Genomic DNA, 19,513 nt, shown 5'->3' on the forward strand with positions numbered 1-19,513 from the left:
CACACACACACCCCTCAATTTGGAAAAATGGTGGTATGCCCAAGATCTCATTGGTTAGTGGGTTGGGTTTGATTACTAGGTTAGTATTGTCTCTCTTTCCTTGAACAGGGTTGCTCGGCCTTTAATGTGAGTGACAGGCTGAAATCTGAAAGCTTTTCACAGCATGGAGATGCAGTGATATGAAGGAAGAGCTTATTTTTCCAAATGAACTTAATAATAAGCATTATAGTGATGGTTCTGTATTAATTGGCTTTTGCTGTTTTGGATATTCTTCAACTGCTCATGATCATTGTCCATTATTCCATTATTCATTATTAAGTCCATTATTAAGGCAGGTGCTGACACCAGGTAAATATCCTGCATCCTCTTGGACAGTGAGGAGAAATACAGACTACACCCTGCAGATCTGAGTCTTAAGACCTGGCTGTACTCCCAGGCATTTTAATGTTCAATGTTTTATGTTTAATGTTTTAGTTTAATGTGTTCCTTTCTGTTACTGATTTTATTCTATATTGTATTTTAATCTCGTTTTGTACACCGCCCAGAGAGCTATTAGCTATGGGCGGTCTAGAAATGAAAATAAATAAATAAATAAATAAATGATATAGTCTTACGATGAATAAACTGTGGAGATGTACAGTATTGGGGAGAAAAATCTTTAACTCTTTGTATAGGATAACAGGCTATTTTTGTACAATTATATAATTGGGAATGTATGAAAACTCTTTATTTCCATGGAGTTCCCACTTTTCTGCCCAATGGGTTTTCTGCAGAAACTGAAGGAAGTGTCTTGGATATCCATTCTTTAGGAACTATGATGATAAATTAGATGCACATCCAAATGTGAATGCTGTTCATTGATTTTTGATGGAGTGTGTTCCTATGTAATTGTTATCCATTACTTTTTTAATATGATGTACATCTCTAGATGTTTGTTCCCATTCTTTCTCCCTTCTTTTGTCTTTACTTTGAGAATAAAACAGAATTTATAAAGCATATTTCAGTGCTGAAGAAGCATTTCAGTGTGTAATTTCAGTACAACAGCTTCATAAGGTAGGCCAGTTTTAACCCCATTTTGCACATGGGAAGCTGAGAGGATAGAATTTCCTTAAGGCCGGGATGGGGAACCTGTGGTCGTCCAGATGTTGTTGGATTCCATCTCCCATCAGGCCTCACCAGCATGGCTGATAGTCAGGGATGATAGGAGTTGCAGTCCAGTAACATCTGGCTAAAAAAATGTTGTAAACTAATCATGTCCCAAATAGGCTGGAATAAGGTATAGGCATAAATCAACAGAGATTCTAATAGGTTAATACTAGACCTTCAGTTCTGTTCATGAATCAGTCCTGTCTGATAAGTGAGATTGTGCTAAATAAATAAATGAGGTTGTTGGTGCTGCCAGAGATTTGCCTCTTTTAAGGATTCCAGTGTAGCTGAACTGATACAGAACAGTCCTCATGCTAGGCTCTTCGTGTTATTTTTAAATGATGGCTGGCATAAGTCACCTATGAGCAGCTGTCTGCAATAAAATATATGCACAGTAGAGTGTTCTGTACTAGAAATTGTACTGGAATATGTAAAAAAATCTATAAAGAAGGCCAGGTGTACAGGAGCAGCATGGGTGTCTAAGAATGGGAATGTGTCCAGTTTCAAACACTTGGCTGACTTGCATCAATCCCTGGCAAGAATTGTGCATCCAGCCTCTGTAAATTTTGAAAGTGAATCAGACTGAACGTAGGTTTCACATAATTGTTCCCCCAGATGAACTATAATATTTGCTTTGGAAATGAAACCTGCCAAGTTACTATGGCATTTGTACATATATTTCATTCATATTGTATATGGCCTGTTACTTATTGGGGCCACCCTCTCTTCTTTGTATGCAACTGCCAAAGGCATAGGAGTCTGCCCTCTTGGAAGAAAAATAACAATCCAGGTGGCAACCATACTTTTGATACTCCAGTCTTCTGAACATCTGGAGAGGAAACAGGGAAGAGGTAGGAAGGTGCCATTTAAAATTACTGGAAAAACAAAAGAATCTCAGCTTTCCTTGCTAGCTTGTGCTGCACTTCAGAACCACTAGGGGGCATAGATTCCCTTCCTTCTTTTAGTATTAATCCTTTTTTCCTTCAAGGTTACAATGATCAAATAATGCAAAATAGGATACAGTCTTACAACTGTGGCATTTGAAATAAGTGCTGGCCCTAAATTTCAGTGAGGCTGAACTCTAGATGCCCAACAGAGGGTTGAACTGATCAGTAATTGTTATAGTTTTTGTTCCACTCCTAAGCTAAAGCTTAATTTTCAACGCACAGGCCTGTTTTGAAGACTACAGCTCATCAGCCCTGGAATGTGTGGATTAGCAAAGAGTCACTCTGAGCATATGCAGAGCGTTGTTGCTGTTTTTGCTCATCCCTCAGTAACAGGAATTCTTTGTGAAAGGAGGGACTATTAAGAAGGCTTGAACCCCAGAACCTGCTGTTTTAGAAGGGAATTGTTGGCCTGAGGGAACTCTGTTGCTGGATATTTTGTACCATTTGTTTCTTGTAGTATTTTAAAATTGTAAACCACCTTGGGTGCCTTGGCAGAAAGGCAGGTATAAATGCAATGAATCATTAAGCAAGAGTAAATAAAGTGAGTTGAGAGAACTTGTTGTTTTTTCTACCTTGGAGTCATCCACTGATGTTGATTGGCAACAGTCAGAATGAGAACAGAGAAAAGAAAATACTACTTCAAACTATGTGTAATTTAATGTATAGAATTATCTGCAACAAGATGTGGTCATGGCTTTGAAAAGTGGATTAGACAACATCTTGATGCTCTTTTTTATGTATGTGATAATGTTTGTGATCTATTTCAACATTTAGTAAAAAATGTTAAAATAAAAATAAGAGTGGATTAGACAAGTTCAAATTCATAGCCACAATGGCTATATTGAACCTCCATGTTCGGAGGCAGTATACCTCTGAATACCTGTTGCTGGTGAGGGGTGAACAGCAAGGAAAGGCTATTGCCTTCTGGCCTGGCTTATGGGCTATCTGGAAGCATCTGGCTGGCCTCTGTAGGAAATGGAATGTTGGACTGTATGAGTCTTTGGTTTGATCCAGTAGAGCTTGTCTTATGTTACGGTGGTGGTCTCTTTGCTGCTGGGATGCTGGTAAATGCCTGAGCTGGCCCTGTGTCTGACCTCTGAGACTGCACCAGGTCTTAGACTCTGGACTTAATGGTCTTATGGCAGGTGGGTGGAGTGCTCTTTAGATAGTAATGTCTCTCACTTCACTTACTTCAGAATGTGGTTAGCCAGCCCTGCTGCATTTGGGGGCCCTCCTGCTAATTCTGCAGAATAGGTCCCTGGATGTCTGCCCCAAAGTCCTGCCCTGCTCGCACCACTGCCCCCCAGGAGTCATAATACAGTGTCTATGTGGAAGACCAGGTTGTCCCTGTTTAAAAGCTTAGAAGTTGTGAGCAGGGAAGACATGACATGTATCTGTATATCTGTGTAAGTTTTTCTTTTGTGGGGAATTTGATTGATTAACTGACTTGCCAGGATATGATCTCACATCCCCTCTTATGGAAGGACAGGAAAATGATTTGGGGCAGTGAAGGGTCCTGAAGCACTGAAGAATTTTGTCTGGCTAGGGAGAATGGGCAACCTTGTAGACCATTCCTGCTGCTGGCCTCTGACTCCATCCACTCTAGAGTGGGGGTGGGCTTGTAGTTGCTCAGTTGCTGTCCTTTCTTGTTCCTTGTGTTCATTAATGAGGCCAGCACCAAAAGGTGACTCCTCTCAAGGACTTGTTTAGGAGAGGGGATGTCTGATGATGTAGCTAAGAAAGTGTGCTGGCAGATCCCTGATTTGAATCTTGCTTCCACCACAAGTGTTGTTAGACTGCTTCAAGTCAGCTACTCTTTTTCTCTGCCTCAGCTCTTCTCTGCTCTCCCCCCCAAAAAAAATATCTGGATGAGGAAGAACAATACAGTCCTACCATTCAGGTCTTTTGAACGGACTGTGAAGACAGTGTATAGAAAATGCTTTCATTGCATTTATACAGCACATTTTCAAGAAAAGTGGTATTATCCATCTCTGTGCCTTCCTTTGACTACTGGTGTTATTTTTTATTTTTTAAAAAACTCTGACTTCAAAGTAAGTCTCCCTCACCACTCCTAGTGTTTGCTGCTGTGTGCAGGTCCTTCTTTCAACCACTGGGATGCGCCAATTCTTCTGCAGCCCAACACCCGCTTCTGTGCCTTGTGATGAACCTCTTTCAGCCTGTACCAGCACATAGTTGGTGCATCCCTGCATCCCTCTGCCCGTACCAGGCTTCAGCCTGCCGGTCTCTGGGTTCCCTCTGATGTCAGACCTCAAAGTGCCAGTTCTTTCTGTGCCTAGCGGTGACAGCCTGCTGTCAAACCCCCTCCCCGCCACCCCATTGGTCGGCTGTTAGCTGTCCATGGTCTCTTTCTGTCTCTGCTGCCCTTTGAGCCTCTTATTCTGGGCCAGACTTTCTCTTTAACAGGACCTGCTTAGGGCGCTTTCATATGCGCGCTTAAGGCTTTAAACGGAACTTTAAGCACAGGTTCAACTCCTGTGCCCCTCCCGATTCCCCCCAGGCCGTTGGGAACTGCGGTGGTCCAGCCCTTTTCTGCAGCTGCATGTCCTCAGCTTTCACATGGAGGTGTAGGTCTTTCCTGGTTCCCCTGATGAAATGGAAATGCCAGAAACCTCCTATTTTCGGAGACAAGAGTGAGGAGGCTGGAGAGCAGCTTTGTCCACTATCCCCCCCCCAATGTCTTGCCCAGCGGTGGCTTCTCTTCTAGAAATCTCTCTGTCTTTCTGTCTTCTTCTGTGTGTCTGGTTGCATCTTCCCAGTCCGTGTGTGTGTGTGTGTGTGTGTGTGTGTGAGAGAGAGAGAGAGAGAGAGAGAGAGAGAGAGAGACTACTGGCCTTGGTTACAAGGGCCCTCCTTTAACCTCCCGCTCTCTTCGCCATTAGTCTTTACTTCTCTTCCAAGCGTCCCTTTCTGCCCCTGTCTGGAGGGAAGGACTCCTTGTGGGGTTGATCTGTCTCCCTCCTTTCCTCTGGCCATTGTAGGTGGTCTCTCCGGGGCTTGATTGCGCGCTCGCCCTCCCTTCTCTTGTGTGTGCGTTTGTCTGCCCTCTGCTTTTTCCTTGCCTTTCTCTCTGCTGCCTGGCCCCGAAAACCCTACGCGCCGGCTGGAGGGTCTCTAAGTCCGACTGGCCTGTCGGCTACCCTGTCTGTCCGTCCCGGGCGTGGCCCGCCCCCTACTGTGCCTGCCTGCAGCTCCGCCTCTTTGATCGGCTTAGGGGGCGGCTTGGCCTTGCCTTTTCCCTCTCCTCCCTCCTGTCGTGGAAGAGGCGGAGCCGCCTGGGCAGCCTGGCCCAGCCGAGCTAAGCTCTTCGTAGCCTGGCTGTTGCTGCTGCCGCCGCCACGCTTCGGTCCCACCGGCTCTCGCTTCCCTTCCCGCTTGTCCGCCCCGTCGGGGCCAGCGCCGCGCCCGATGAATGGAGTCGCCGTTTGCCTGGTTGGAATCCCGCCGCCGACCCCAAGGAGCCCCGAGGTGAGCCGGTACTTGGGCCAGAAAAGCGGTTCTGGTGGTGGGGTCGGTATACATGGAATAAACTGTGCTGGGAGTGGAGGGTTGGCGGTCCTGAGTTGGATTGGGCAGGCTCCAGATAACTTCTGACTGAGGGCAGACTGGATAGAAGGGAGGATGAAGTGGGGTTCATTGAAGGCAATGGAGAATTTAATGGGAGTAAAGAGAGATATTATACCGGGCAAATGTTGGAAGGTCATGCTGGATGAAGTGGGGCATGCTTGAGAATGAAGAAAAGGTGTGCTAGGCAAAAGGCCACAGTTCAGTGGTAGAGCATCTGCCTTGCATGCAGAAGGTCGCAGGTTCAATACTTGGCATCTTGAGGTAGATTTAGGATTGCCCCCTCTCTGAAGCCCTAGAGAGCTGTTACCCATCCGTATAAACAGTACTGAGCTGGATAGACCCAATGATCTGAGTTGGTAAGGCAGCTTCCAATATTGGGCAAATGCTTAGGTATGTTCTGTGTGTGTGTGTGTTCCATACTGGTGAAGGTACTGCTAGGCATGTTGGAGAATCTTACTGGAATAGAGAGGGGTCATGCTGGGAAACTGCTGATAGGAAGGAAAGGTTGTGCTGGGCAGGTTGCAGAGTTGTACTGGAGAACTGGGAGTGGAAGTCAGACTGGGCATGCTGGAGGGTTGTACTGGATGGACTGGGATGATAGAGGTATGAGATGGGAGAATTGGGCATAGGTCGTTTGGGGGTAGGCAGGTCCCCCCTTTGTGATCCTACAGTGGTGGAGTAGGCATGGAGGGGATCATTACTGTAAGATTATAAGGACACAGGTTCAGGATCCTGGAGTGAGCCATTTAAATGGGTTGTGGGAAAGAGGTATAGAGGTCTTCTGCGGGATGAGGGAGTTTTGTGACAGTGAAAGCTGTAATTGTGGCTGTGTGTTTACATTTTGGCTTTTATACGTTTGTGTGACTTGAATACAATGTCAACAGATTGTTTAGCGTGCACCGTTTACCTTAAATACCTTTTTAGTCATCCCATCATTCTTAGCACTTTCACACTCAAGGTGATTCAACAGCAGCGGTATAAGTTTATGCAAAGTGAGGATTCAACTCTGGTAGTGACTGTAAACTTGGAATGACGAGTGGTTAGCTTTTTTAATCTGAAGTAAAACAAGGCTGTAGCTCGGTAGCAGTGCACATGTTTTGCATACAGAAGGTCCCTACGTTCAATCCCCTGCAACTTTAGGCAGACTGGGAACGCTCTTGTCTGAAGCCTTGAAGAGTTGCTGCCAGTCAGTGTAGAGAATACTGAGCTAGGTGGAGCAATGGTCTCGCTTCATATAAGGCAGCTTCCTATGTTCCTCCTACATGTGATGTAAGCATGGTGCTTGCATGGAAAATGGGAGGTGGGGCAGAATTGCTTGCTTTTGTATGTTCTCTGGCACCTGCCTTTGTCCTTTGGATGGCTTGTAGAGATGGGAGTTGGTACTGAACAACGATCTGAAGTTCTGTTGGTATGCTAACATCAAAGCCGCCTGCTGATACAGGAAAATAGAAAGCAAAATAGTCTCTTTGGAGGTGACTTTGGCTACTGGTAGAGCAGAGTGGGAGCCAAAAAGTTGTGGATATTGTGCCAACTGAGGACTGCTCTCCGTATACTCAGCAGAATCCTGGGGTGCTCCCAGATGGGTCCTTAACTGTGGGATGTCCATGGATCATTTGCTCATATTTAACAAGGATCCACATGACATTGTTGGCCTTTGGCAATGCACTCCTGTTTTCACAGTGATTCTTTTGATGCTTTCCCTTCTGTGGAAAAACTTCGCTTTCCTTTCAACAGTAGTGCCAGCTCCATAGGTGTGGATGTAAGATATACACATCTTTTGAGGTGTGTATGGTTTTGACATGTGCAGTGACATCCGTGGGGCACTGTTTGTCCCATACTGCTATGGAACTGCCTCTGAACTGTCCTGATTAATTTTGTTTCAGTTACCGTTGTGGCCAGACATATACCACCACCACCCTATCCTCCATGCTAGCTTTTTGATCATTTTTTCATTTCATCTTTAATAAGTGGCTGATAATGGCAATGCTTGGGGGGAGGTTCTTGACCTGCACTTCTTTAGACTGTAGGATGAGGGTTTATATTTTTTAAAGACTTTCCTCTCTCTCTCTCTCTCTCTCTCTCTCTCTCTCTCTCTCTCTCTCTCTCTCTCTCTCTCTCTCTCTCTCTCTCTCTCACTCCTTGCAAATACAGTGTGCTCCCTGGAGTGCTCGTTTTTTTACTTCTGTAGAAGATTGTTTTTTACAAAACAAACAATTCAGGGAGTTATTAAAAATGTGTGACCTCTCATTTACTGTACAAGGTGCTAGAGTCATGCTATGAACTCATTTCCATGTCATTCTTCTGCACATGTGGACCAGACAAGGTATTTTGAGGCTGGAATCCTGAAAGTGATTGCACATTCTGACCTGGAAGTTCTGTTGCCTGTCGTGTGACATTAGGGGTCTGGTGCTGTTGCACAGTGGCAGGGGAAATATTCTTTCTCATGTGCCTAGAGAAATTCTGTTTCTTTGATTATTGCTACATGCAATTTGTGGTTAAGCCCTGGTTTAGGAAAGAGGTTCTTAGCTGACTTGGCCTTGGGAGTGGTGTAAAGGTGTGTGCTTGCTTAACAGTTCCCCTTACTGCTGGAGAATCTTAAATGATGCTTTTGTAAAAGGCAGGTTCCTTCTCCCCCCACTTTCCTTTTAAGCCTTCCATGTCGTTGATTCCACAATCCGTCCCATGACATGTATGCAGAGGAAGGGGGAAGTGTGGTTGAATGTTCTCTTACCCCTATTCCCTCCCATCCTGTTCCTATGCATTGTTGGCTGTCTGCTTCCCTCCCCCCAAAAAAGTTCCATAGAAGTGCTACTTAAATGAATGGTTGTGAATTTGCCCTACCCTTAATAGGGAACATATCTTAAGGCGTAATTAGGACTTTGTCTCAACCCTGGGGCCTAGGACATGTAAATGTCACAAAAGTGTACCTCTGAGCATATGCAGACTGCATTTCTGTATATGCAGACTGTATCTCTATGTCGCCATCAGGAAACTGTGGCCTGCCTCTATGTCTGGGATAAGAAGGCCAGGGACTTCTGTCTAGAATGTGCAGCTTCTGGACAGGCCTGTTTCTTTAAGACATTTAATCACTGGATCTAGTTATCTGCAGTTGAGTATTCTTACCTAGAATGTGTCTTGTCCATCCTCCGGTTCTGAACTCAAAAACCACCCACGCCTTTTGCTTTTCTTCCACTTGAAACTTTTTGTCAACTTGGTCTCCCCCTCAGGCTCCAGGCTTCCCTGCTTATCAGCTTCCCAGTGTACAGAAGTTCCTGTCTGCCTGTTCAAGTTATCCGGTTGGGTTGCTGTTTTTTAACCAGATGGGATGTCTCTTTCTTTCTTCCTTTCTTTCTTTTTCCTTTTCTAGAAAATGTGGTGTGAAACTTTCCCTCTGGGTTTTGCTTTGCAATGTTTTTTAATTCTGCTTCTTAACACCACAATTTGCCACTGAGCAAGATTTCCTTATCTAGCTAAACTATCTTGGCTGGGTTAATGCAAGAGTAACTGGGTGTAATTCTAACAGTACAATCCTATGCACGCCTGTTGAATTCAATAGGGCTTGTTTTCTGGTAAGTGCAACCTTCCCCAACCTGGTGCCCTCCAGACATTTTAAACCAGAGATGGGGAACCCTTTTCAGCCCAAGGGCTGCATCCCCTTTTGAGCAAGCTTCCAAGCACCATGTGCCAGTGGTGGTGAGGCCAGAGGCAAAAGTGGGTGAAGCAATGAAAGCAGTTCTTTTTAACCTTTGTAAACAACCTTTGCTTGTTTCTATACACACTCCTTTCTATCTTCCATCTGGACAACAAGAGGCATCATCGTCGTCAATTTATATCCTGCCCTTCCTTCGGAAGAAGCCCAATATGGCCTTTATGGAATTCAAGGTCATATTCCAGCCAGGCAAAAATACTTGGGGTGTGAAGCAGGGCCAGTGTAGGATGTGGCTTGGGGAGAGGGGGTGTGGCTTGGGGAGAGGGGGTGTGGCCTGGGGAGAGGGGTGTGGCCTGGGGAGAGGGGGCATGGCCTGGGGAGAGGGGGCGTGGCCTGGGGAGAGTTCCAAGGGCCAGAGAGAGAGGTCTGGAGTGCTACATATGGCCCCCAGGCCTGAGGTTCCTGTTTTAGGCTACATCTCTCATCAGCCCCAGCCAGCACAGTTGCATGTTATATTTTGTAAACTGACCTGGAAACATATCTTTTTGTTGAAGGTGTGAGAGATTAATTATGTAAATAACATTTTGGAACCCAATTTCCCTAAAATCTCAGAAGTGTTAGGAGCTGTTCATGGCTCTTCAATAATGAGAACTTTGTATGTGTTCATAATTATTTGAGCCAATGGCTGGGCCCTGGCTCTATCTGATTCTGAGGCTAAGCCTGGTGAGCCACAGCTTATGTTAAATGTAAACTGTCTTAAGTGGTTCCCAGCAAGAAAGGTACTTTAAATTTTTTAGATATAAATAAAGCTGAAGAGATGCTGACAAGCTAGGGAAGCAAGGAGTTCAGGGACATTTGTCAGAGGTTTAACTTGGGACATTCTCGTCCCTGGAACTTGTTGTCAATGGCAGGAGTCAGTCCTGCAACATATGACTAATAAGGATGTCTTTGAGCATGTATCTTACCTTCATTTTTGAATAAACACAGTGATCCCTACGATGCTTGGGATTTAAGGACAAGGCTTTCATATATCACCTTTCATTTTCCAAATAGACATTGCTGTTATAAAGTTGGAATATGAACTGTTTTGCCTTGGTGTCACTTGCTAAAATTTCACCACTTCTCAGCTCCTGATTGATACTGTTATTCTTGATGTGTGTATATTCTGAGTACGTACATGGGGGCACTTCAACATTGTTTGGTAGATTATGTAACACAGGGCATTTCAGCATTCTTTGCATAGATGATGTGACCAAATCACTTTTCTCATACCTGCCTTTTCAGACAGCTGTAGTTTGGCTTCCACGTGAACTCTGGCAGTAAGTGACTACTTCAGTAGGAATTAAACTGCTGTCATTCCTCTTTGTGTTGTCCCATGGCCGAGAAGAAAAGAAACTGCTGTCCCACAACCACCCCCTTGCATTGAGTGAAGGAGGGGGTGGAGGAATGCTGTCTTCAGAAAAGAGCTGTCTGCTCAACTATTTTCTTCTGCCCAGGAGGACTGAAGGCTTTACTCAGAACCGTCTGCAGTGGCGGTTTCACTGCTGTCTCTCCCCTGAAGGCTTGAAACTACTGCTAAATCCTCTAGCAGTAATTTAACATCATACTATGGCTGATCAGGTGTAAACCCTGTGGTAGCGGGGACACACCCGCCAGTAGTTCTAGCAGTAAGCCTCTTTACATTGCTAAGTGGGAACAGTCAGGGAAGGGGAGCAGGGCGGGGAGAAGCTGCGCTTGGGGCAAGAAAGCAGATTTCAGGAACTACCACTGGCCCTAGGAATGCATCTCTCATATTAAGAATGAGCTGTTATTGTTTTTTTCTTTTTGTGCAGTCAGATGGGCTGTTGGAGAAAGAAGCTCTGTACATATGTAGAATGCCACTGTCTCTTTCTTGAGTTTTCATCCAGTTCCTGTATAGCTGCAGATACCTTCAAGAAAGACTTGAATTCCATCACCTTTCTCTCTCTCACTCACTCTTTTTTTCTAATTAAAACCCAGCTAGCTTTGGCCTCGCACCTTATGCTGATGCCAATAAAATGTCTCTACTGTGCCACAAAAATAAGTGCATTTTCCAGTGTGTGCGTTGTTCAGATTGCTAGTGCTGGATATTGCTAAGATGTGGGCTGTGGGTGTGGAGATTTTCAGAAGGGAGCAGAACTTGAGGTGAAGGGGGAAAGAGACGGTTGTGCCCCAGTGAACTGGAGTTGGAGAGAGGAGAAACTCTTAATTGCAACTACCCGCTTGGGCTCACGTCTGGAAAAATCTGCGTCTGAAGTTTGAAGTTAGCTCCTGACAATTCAGAAATTTTCTCCTGTCCATCTCTGAGTAAGGGCTGCTTCCTAAATAATTTAATGCCAGGCTTTCTAGCTTCTAGAAATGTGAAGTGTTTCCCCAAAGTGTGATGCTTAAGAGGCTGGCTTTCGGTATTCTTGAAATAGGATTTCTGAGGACTGAAAGTAAACTGGCTCCGGGCCTACAGCACATGCAGCAGTGTCTTGTTGATTTTTGTATCATTCCCTCCTACTTGCTTCAGGGCTCATATTAGTCTCTACCATGTCAGTTGCTGCATTTTTCAAGAGAGTTTTTGTATCTGCAAAAAGAAAAAAATATGTGCATGTGGGGGTGAAAGTCCTCTTGGGACTTGTTAAAGTGTGTGAAATGGCTTAGAGAGATGGTAACAGACTATGCTGCGAGATGTCCAGTGTAAAATTTTACTTTTAATCTCTGTTGGAAGCTTTGTCTTTAGGAGTGGATACAGTGACTGAGATAAATCCATGTGGTTTCTTCAGAAATCCTAGCCCATTATGATATGTATGTGTGGTTCTTTAATTTTTTGAAGTGCTATTTGCGATTTAAAGGAAACTCCATCTCTGCAGAAGTCAGCAGCCCACCAAGCAAATTCAAGCCAAGGGGAAGGTTGGATCTGCTCCCTTGTCACTGCCGGCTGCTGTGCTAGGCCGCTGGAATTCTGCGACTGAGTGTGGCATACTTGTGGAATTTCTGTGAGGAGATTTTAGAATATTGAGCAAACATCACAGATAGATCGATTGTCAGGCTGTTTAGCATTGAGCTCTGTTCACAACACACCCTTCCTCCTTGTTCACACTGTTTTACTACTTAGTTGATTTAGAAATACCGCATCGTTTTAAAAATAAGTTCAAAACTATTAGCAGCCCACTGGTTCACACAAATCCACACTGGTCATTTGTGATGAGAACGGGGGGGGGGAAAGAATCACCAGAGGTGATTGCACACTCTGGACTGCCAGATGTGCAACTGTTCACAAGACTGTGCTATTATGACATCACTCGGTTTGAGCATTCATCCCTCTTCATGGAAAATGGGATCTTTCAGGAGCAAGCTACCTATCTATCCGTAAGACCTCTTGTGATTTGCTCACTAGTGTGAACAGCTGCTGCACACCTTGCTGATAAATATATTTTCATTTAGTGTTTAATGGCTCATATTTTGGCCACCTTAGATTGTGCAGCTGTATGTGCAAGCCAGCTTTAAACATTAAATAAATTGGACTTGTAGTAAGATAGAACGATGCACCAATATAGGACCAGGGTATATTCTCAGCCCATTTTGAATCTTGGCTTTCTTACTCTTTTTTAAAAAAAGAATTAAATTTTAAAAAAACCAGTTTCTAGACCTCAGTGTTGTGGAAAAAATCTTGAGGATGCGCAAACATCATCTGATAAATGGTTCAAGAAATCAAACCACCGGATTAGAATTCAAAAGGAACAAACTATAATGGGCTTCTAAACTCTTAATATATCCTTGTCTTTCCTTCCATATTCTCCAAATCTGTATTCCTTCAAAAAATCACACTCCCTTCTTGCTGGTACCTTGTTTATAGCTGCTGCTTGGCACATGCTTGAGTTTCCCAGCTAGGTTTCCTCCCTCCCTCCCTCCCTCCCTCTTCCCCCCCCCCGCAAAGCAACTGTGAACTTGAATTACCAGAAAAGTGTGTAGTTTAGCACCTACTGCATACAAATTGTGAGTTTGGGAACTGGCAAGGGATCTCTGTGCTGAGCTGGCAGCACTGAATTTGGACCTACAGTGTCAGCACAGTATATTCTGAATGTGTTCTGTGATTATTTAAAACACAGTGAACGCAGGATCCAGTTTGTACCAGAGGTCAATTATGGGACCTGTTTTTAGCACAGGTTCAGTGTCAGAGCTCAGTTTTAGAATATGTGTAGTAGTAGTAGTAAAGAATGTTGCCTCTGAATGTGTGCCGAGTTTTCCTCTGTCACAGAGTCAACATAATGATCTGTCTCGGACACTTAGGTTCTGGGACCCAAACCCGTCTGTAAGCATTGCTCCTTTAAAAAAAAAAGTGTTAAGATTTCCAAATATTATTACAATTTATGGGATGAAACAAACAACAATAGACCCAAAGAAAAGGTATAAAATAAGCTGTACAGGTCATACACTATACTATTACATTTCATTGTTCCTTAATCCTATCCTATTAGAAACGAATCACTAGAAGAAGTGAAGCAAAACCTTGAAAGCAACTCCCCCGACGCTCTCTTTTGCCTCCTCCTGATTTGCCTTCATTTGGCCAGCATCCAACGCTACTTCCATCTGTTGAACAGCTTTTTACTTATTTTAAAGCGATAGCTCTGAAACAACCCTGAAAGATGGTCTTTACCAGAAAGGCTTACAAGAACCTGGGAATTGCCCCATCGCTTGAGCTATATCCCCTCAGTGGCCAGGTTGACAACCTAAATAACCAATTACTACTCCCCTAAGAGCCAAAAAACCAATGGAGCCAAGGAACAAGAGGCTAAAAGCACTCCCCCTTCTACCTCAATGGCGGACTGGTCGTTGAACTACACTGGAGTCTCGCAACCTATTGTTTACAACAACTGTAACCCGCCCTCTTTAAATCTAGCACAGGAAATAGCTAGAGCGGAGAACATGCCCCCCCTTGAGGCAGCCAAAATGATATTGAATTATGGCAAAGATGACCATCTCGATCTGTCCCCAAGACAGCATCTCGATCCAGCTGATCACCCAGTTATGGATCTAAATTCCAGCCAGTACTCACCCAATCAATTTCAGACTTGCAAGGCAAAAATCGTTCCACCTAAAATGTTCTTCCGGGAAATTGAGCCCTGGTTTAACACGGTACTAACTGATCTCACGCGCATTAAAGCATTTCTCACCGAAACTAACCGTCTCCTAACCACACTGGCTGAAGCCTATATAAAACTTGACTTAGCCCGTGAGAAGGAGAGGAAGAGAGAGAAAGAGCAATGAGATGCGAAACCTGAAGGCAGTGTATTCAAGACTCGAGGCACCAAAGGAAAGACCACTAAAAAATCCAAGAATATTAAACATCCGAAGTTTCACCACTATAGGGTTGTATATATTGTGAAAATGCTTTTGTAGGCTGGGTGACAGGAGGTAGGGACAGAACGTATTGCTAGTATGTAAGGTGCATGGCATATCAGTGGTGTACCAGGTGAAATGGTACATTATCAGAGTCTGGATTTCGCAATTGAGGTGATCAAAGGAGTGACAATGAACTCTGGGGATTAAATACTAAGGGAGAGTCTGGTAGCTGTGGAGAAGGGTGTGTCTATATCATTAATTTAAACTATTCACCCTTCTTTTAACTGTTCTAACCCTTATTCTAGGAACCCTGGGCATTTGTAGTCATGTGATGGCCTTGTAAAATCTTAGAGAACTACAAATAGCAGCATTCTTTGAGAGAAACCAGGGCATTTCAACTGGATTCAGCCTGGTTTAAATTTTAATAATGTAGATGTAGACAAGGAAAAAGGGGAACTGCTCAGGAAAAAGCTTTACTTAAGTTGATTCTTGAAGGGGGAGGCAAATGAGTAGAGAGGGGGGTCTGTTTCAGGAGTAAGGAAGAGTGTGAAAATGGAGACAGAGGGAGATGGCAATAGATGAGGTTCTACACAGTGGGAAACGTGTGGCTGTCCAGATGTTGTTGCATTCCAGTTTCCATCAGCCCCAGCCGGCATGGCCAGTAGTCGGAGATGCTGGGGATTGTACTCCCAACAATGTCTGGAGGACCATAGGCTTCCCATCCATGTTCTACAGAGTGGAGGGAGCCTGAAGGAATGCTTGTGTGAAAGGGGGGTAGGGGGCTTTAAAAAAATAGAACTTCCCTACAATCTTGGCTGCTCTTTGTGCAGAATGGGGCAGCTGGGGTGTGTGTGTGGCTTGCAAACAGTCACTGCCCTCTGGGTGTGAGCTGTCCTCGTGAGTGTTCACATTCTTCCATGCCATACTGGAGGTTTCTGATTTTGGGATCTCTCTCTAAACCAGGAACGAGGAACCTGTGGCTGTCTAGATGCCATCTCCCATCAGCCTCTGCTAACATGGCTGGTGTTCAGGGATCCTGGAAATGGTAGTCCAACATCATCTGTAGAGCCATATGAAAGGCAAGAGTGTTTTTCTGTGGCTGAAATAGTCCCAGCTGGCACTTTGGTTTCAATGCCTATTAGTGATGCTCGGTAGTGTGTGCTTTGCATTAATGCAGTGGATATGGTAGTGAAATATTCTGCTTTTATCTGTAAGAGAAGTGTGGATGTTCCAGCATAGGACATAATTAGAACCATGTTGAGTCCCAGGATCTGTTTTTAAGACCAGGATTCAACCCTGGAACATGCTGAGTGATGGTAGCAGCGATTATTAATATTGATTTATTAATAAAGATAATGATTATTAAAACAGTATAAAAGAGGCTGCCTTTATTGAAGGAAGGATCCTCTGGACGTTCTCAGGGTCCATGTAGCCAGCTAGAACCGATCTGAGGTTAGGGGGTGTAGCTTCCAGGTAGGCTCAAACTCTGACACTTTTCATTTAAAGAAAGCAAGCCCTGGAAACATGTGATTCAGGAGGCCTCTCCCAATCCTAAACTGCTGCATGCCAGAGGCAGAAAGAGCCCCCTTCATGAGTCTGCTCATGAGGGAGAGCATTAGCGGAGGAGGCTGGGGGATGGGAACTGTGGACGGAACCCTTGCTAGGACAATAGTCCCATTGTGGTGCATTTCAGCCACATTCTTGGCAACTTGGTAATGATTTACCGCAGACCACTTTATCTCTCCTCCTTCCCCACCACCGCCAATCTGGGCCAGAACCCTGGTTGGAGTTGGCTGCCTTCAGTGGATCAATATATTACTGTATTTATAAGTTGAGAGCTTGGGCCCAAGTAATCTTGCAGCTGAAAGCAACTGTTGGTGTGAGGAATTGCACTGGTTTTACAAGACAGAGCAGGACAAAACTTTTTGTTATGAAGAATAGCGTATGGTTTTAGAAACGGCTGTAGAAATCGGCTCTAGCTGGCTAAGCCGGCTTTTGATTGGGGCTGGGTATAAGTCTAATGAAGCAAAATTGAGATCTGATCCATTTGGGATAGGGAATGTGTGATGGACTCCCAACTCCTATCAGAGACAGCATTGCCAATGATCAAGGATGGTGGACACTGTAGTCCAGAAATACTGGGAGGACCCCCATTTCACCATCCCTGTAATAAAACCTCTCTTCTCAGCTGTGGCCAGTTGCAGTCGGAAAGGAGGTGACTAAGACAAGAAGAGAGTTGTCTTGTTTTTTAAAAGAAGTGGTCTTGTGAGAGAGGGGGAAAAAATCCTTACACAGAGCTTAGGAGCAAAACATGATACATGCTTTTGACAGACAAGGAGTAAAACAAGGGAGCTTTACATGATGAGGGGTTGTGGAAAAGGAGGCCAAAGAGTCATTGTGGATGGTGGCTGCTTCACCCCCCACCCCAAAGCAGGGCTCCTGAACTGTGAATAGTCGTGTGACACAAACCACTCAACAGAAAGGCAGCCTGTTCATCTGTAGGCAGAGCACATGCTTTGTATGCGGAAGATCTCTGGTTCGATCCCTGGCATCTTGAGGTTGAGCCGGGAAAGACTCCTGTCTGAAGCTTTTGGAGAGCTGTAGCCAGTTAGTGTAGACAGTACGGAGCTTGATGGGCCAGTGATCTGACTCAGTGGCCAGATGTCAATTGGCTCAAGGATGCAGTGAGAATGGCACACTCGCCTCTTCTTATTGGCACTGTGCCTGTAGCAAAACTCAGTAAAGTGCAGAGGTCCACAAATTTTTGGTTGGCCTTGGGTCAAAATGTATGCTCCCCAAAGACTCTGCCAGGAGGGTGGAATCCCATTGTTAGTGTTGAGCTTTGGAGACATGGCAAGGATGAGGCCCCATGGCTCTTTCCTGCTTCTGGAGGGGTAAGGTGGGCTTGTCTTTGCTGTATTAACTTCAGAGACTTTCAGAAAGCTAAGAGGTAACTTCTTGCTTTCTTTGTGCCTCCGTGGTCCTATTTGACAACAGGGAGAGCCTTCCCCCATCTCTGCAGAGTGGAGGAAGGGCAGAGCCTGATCTTGTACTATCTTTGAAGCCAGTAATCACAAATGTGGACTCTTTGAAAGTACATTTAATCACAAAATACTTCTGGTAGTAAAGTGGGAAACTAAAAACGTGTTACCCTGGTTAGCTGTTGCTGATTGGGCAGTAACAGTGGACAATTTTTTAAAAATTTTTTACAATGTCTTCTGAGTAAATTAATTTTAGAACGACAGGAACAGGATATGTAAACAGCGATGACTTGGAATTTAAGTAGCCATGCCTTCAAGGTCCATAATATCTTTAGTTTCCTCCATGTTTTATCCATGGCTCCCTAAAGGCACCAATCTAGGAATAACTGCTGTGTTTTTTTTGGTGTTTTTTTAAACTATTGCAAATAGGTTGTATCTAGCATTAGGTCCAAGAACAATTTGTGTAGAACTGGATTCTGAGGGGGATGGGGTGGGGGTATACATGTGGCAGCCTGTGCCGGATGTAGAAGGGGGCTAGTTACAGTGCTGCTTGTATGGAACAAAGAGGTTCTTCAATTGTGCAGGGCAGGTCTGGCTGAAAATATAAATTTAAAATGTTACAGGTAGCCAAGATGGTGGCCTCCAGTTGTTACTGAAAAAAAACATTCATAACCCCGGATAGGGCTGATAGGAGTTGTAGTCCAGCAGCATCTGTAGGGCAGATTGGCTATACTTCTAGCTAGGCCATGTTCAGGATTAAGTACATAAGAACACAAGAAGAGTCTGCTGGATCAGACCAATGGCCCACCTAGTCCAGCATCTTGTTCTCACAGTGATCAACCAGATGCCTGGTGGAAGCAGAACCTGCATGCAAGAGCACTCTCCTCTCCTGCGCTTTCCAGCAACCATGGAAGAGCATCACCATTGTGGCTAATAGACTTATCCTCCATGAATTTATCCACACCTCTTTTAAAGCCATCCAAGTTGGTGTCCATCATGCCTCCTGCTGGAGCAAACTCTGTAGCTTAACTATGTGTCATGTGAAGAAGTACTTCCTTTTGTCTGTCCTGAATCTTCCAACATTCAGCATCATTGGATGTTCACAAATTCTAGTGTTCTGAGAGAGGAAGAAAACCTCTATCCATGTTCTCCATACCATGCGTAATTTTATACACTTCTATCATATTACCTTAGGGGGCAGTGTGGTGGGTGAGAGAAGCTGTGTGATCAAAAGGAGGCCTTCAGAGAGCTGCTCCAAGTTCCTGGGATTTTTTGTGTGGTGGGGGCTGAAAGGGAGGGGGGAGAGAAGAAAAATGTACTGCTGCTGATCTCTGTGAAAACATCTGGTGGTTTCTGACAGTAGCTGGAGCATAATGATCTAAGCCTGCACTACAGTCTCCTTCCAGAACTGAAGAGGAAAGGCCTATGGTTGGTGATCTAGCCTAGTCTTCACTCCTGGAAGAAAACAAGCCTGGTTGGGTTGGGACTCTCCCAAGCAGGTTTGGAATTCACATCCCATATCCTCCTCAGTGTTGTTTTACAGCGGAAGGCAGCACTTGAAAGAGGGAAGGCCCATCTTACTAGGTTCCTGCTGTCATCACTGCTCTATTCCTCTACCAGTTGCACAAGCAAATGGGAGCCAGAGACACCCCAAAGTCCCTTGCTGGAACTTCCTTTCATTTGTGTGCTCCAGGTGCTCTTTGCATGGGTGGGGCTTGTGGGTGTGCAAACAATAGCTAGAAAATTTTAATTGGGTGTTATTGTGGAGTTTGCTCACCCCTCCTACAGAATGTCCATTATGCAGTAATTTGGAGCTTTTGAGATACTTTTAGGGGATTTTTGTGAAGGAGAATGTG

General features: G+C 44.7%; 1 protein-coding gene across 2 annotated transcripts in view; it reads left to right on the forward strand.

Moving 5' to 3' along the window:
- The window catches only part of ARHGAP23 (Rho GTPase activating protein 23), a 221,296-nt gene that overhangs the window by 27,467 nt on the left and 174,316 nt on the right, over positions 1-19,513 (forward strand). Inside the window, exon 1 of one of the 2 annotated variants that reach the window (XM_061588156.1) lies at positions 4,594-5,579. The exons of the other annotated variant lie outside the window; for it this stretch is intronic. Within the exon in view, the coding sequence (XP_061444140.1) occupies positions 5,520-5,579 (60 nt within the window). The 5' untranslated portion in view covers positions 4,594-5,519. Of the gene's footprint in view, positions 1-4,593; positions 5,580-19,513 lie in introns of those variants that run through there. 2 annotated transcript variants of the gene reach the window in all.

The sequence above is a fragment of the Rhineura floridana genome, chromosome 11 (genome assembly GCF_030035675.1).
Source record: "Rhineura floridana isolate rRhiFlo1 chromosome 11, rRhiFlo1.hap2, whole genome shotgun sequence".
NCBI lineage: Eukaryota > Metazoa > Chordata > Lepidosauria > Squamata > Rhineuridae > Rhineura > Rhineura floridana.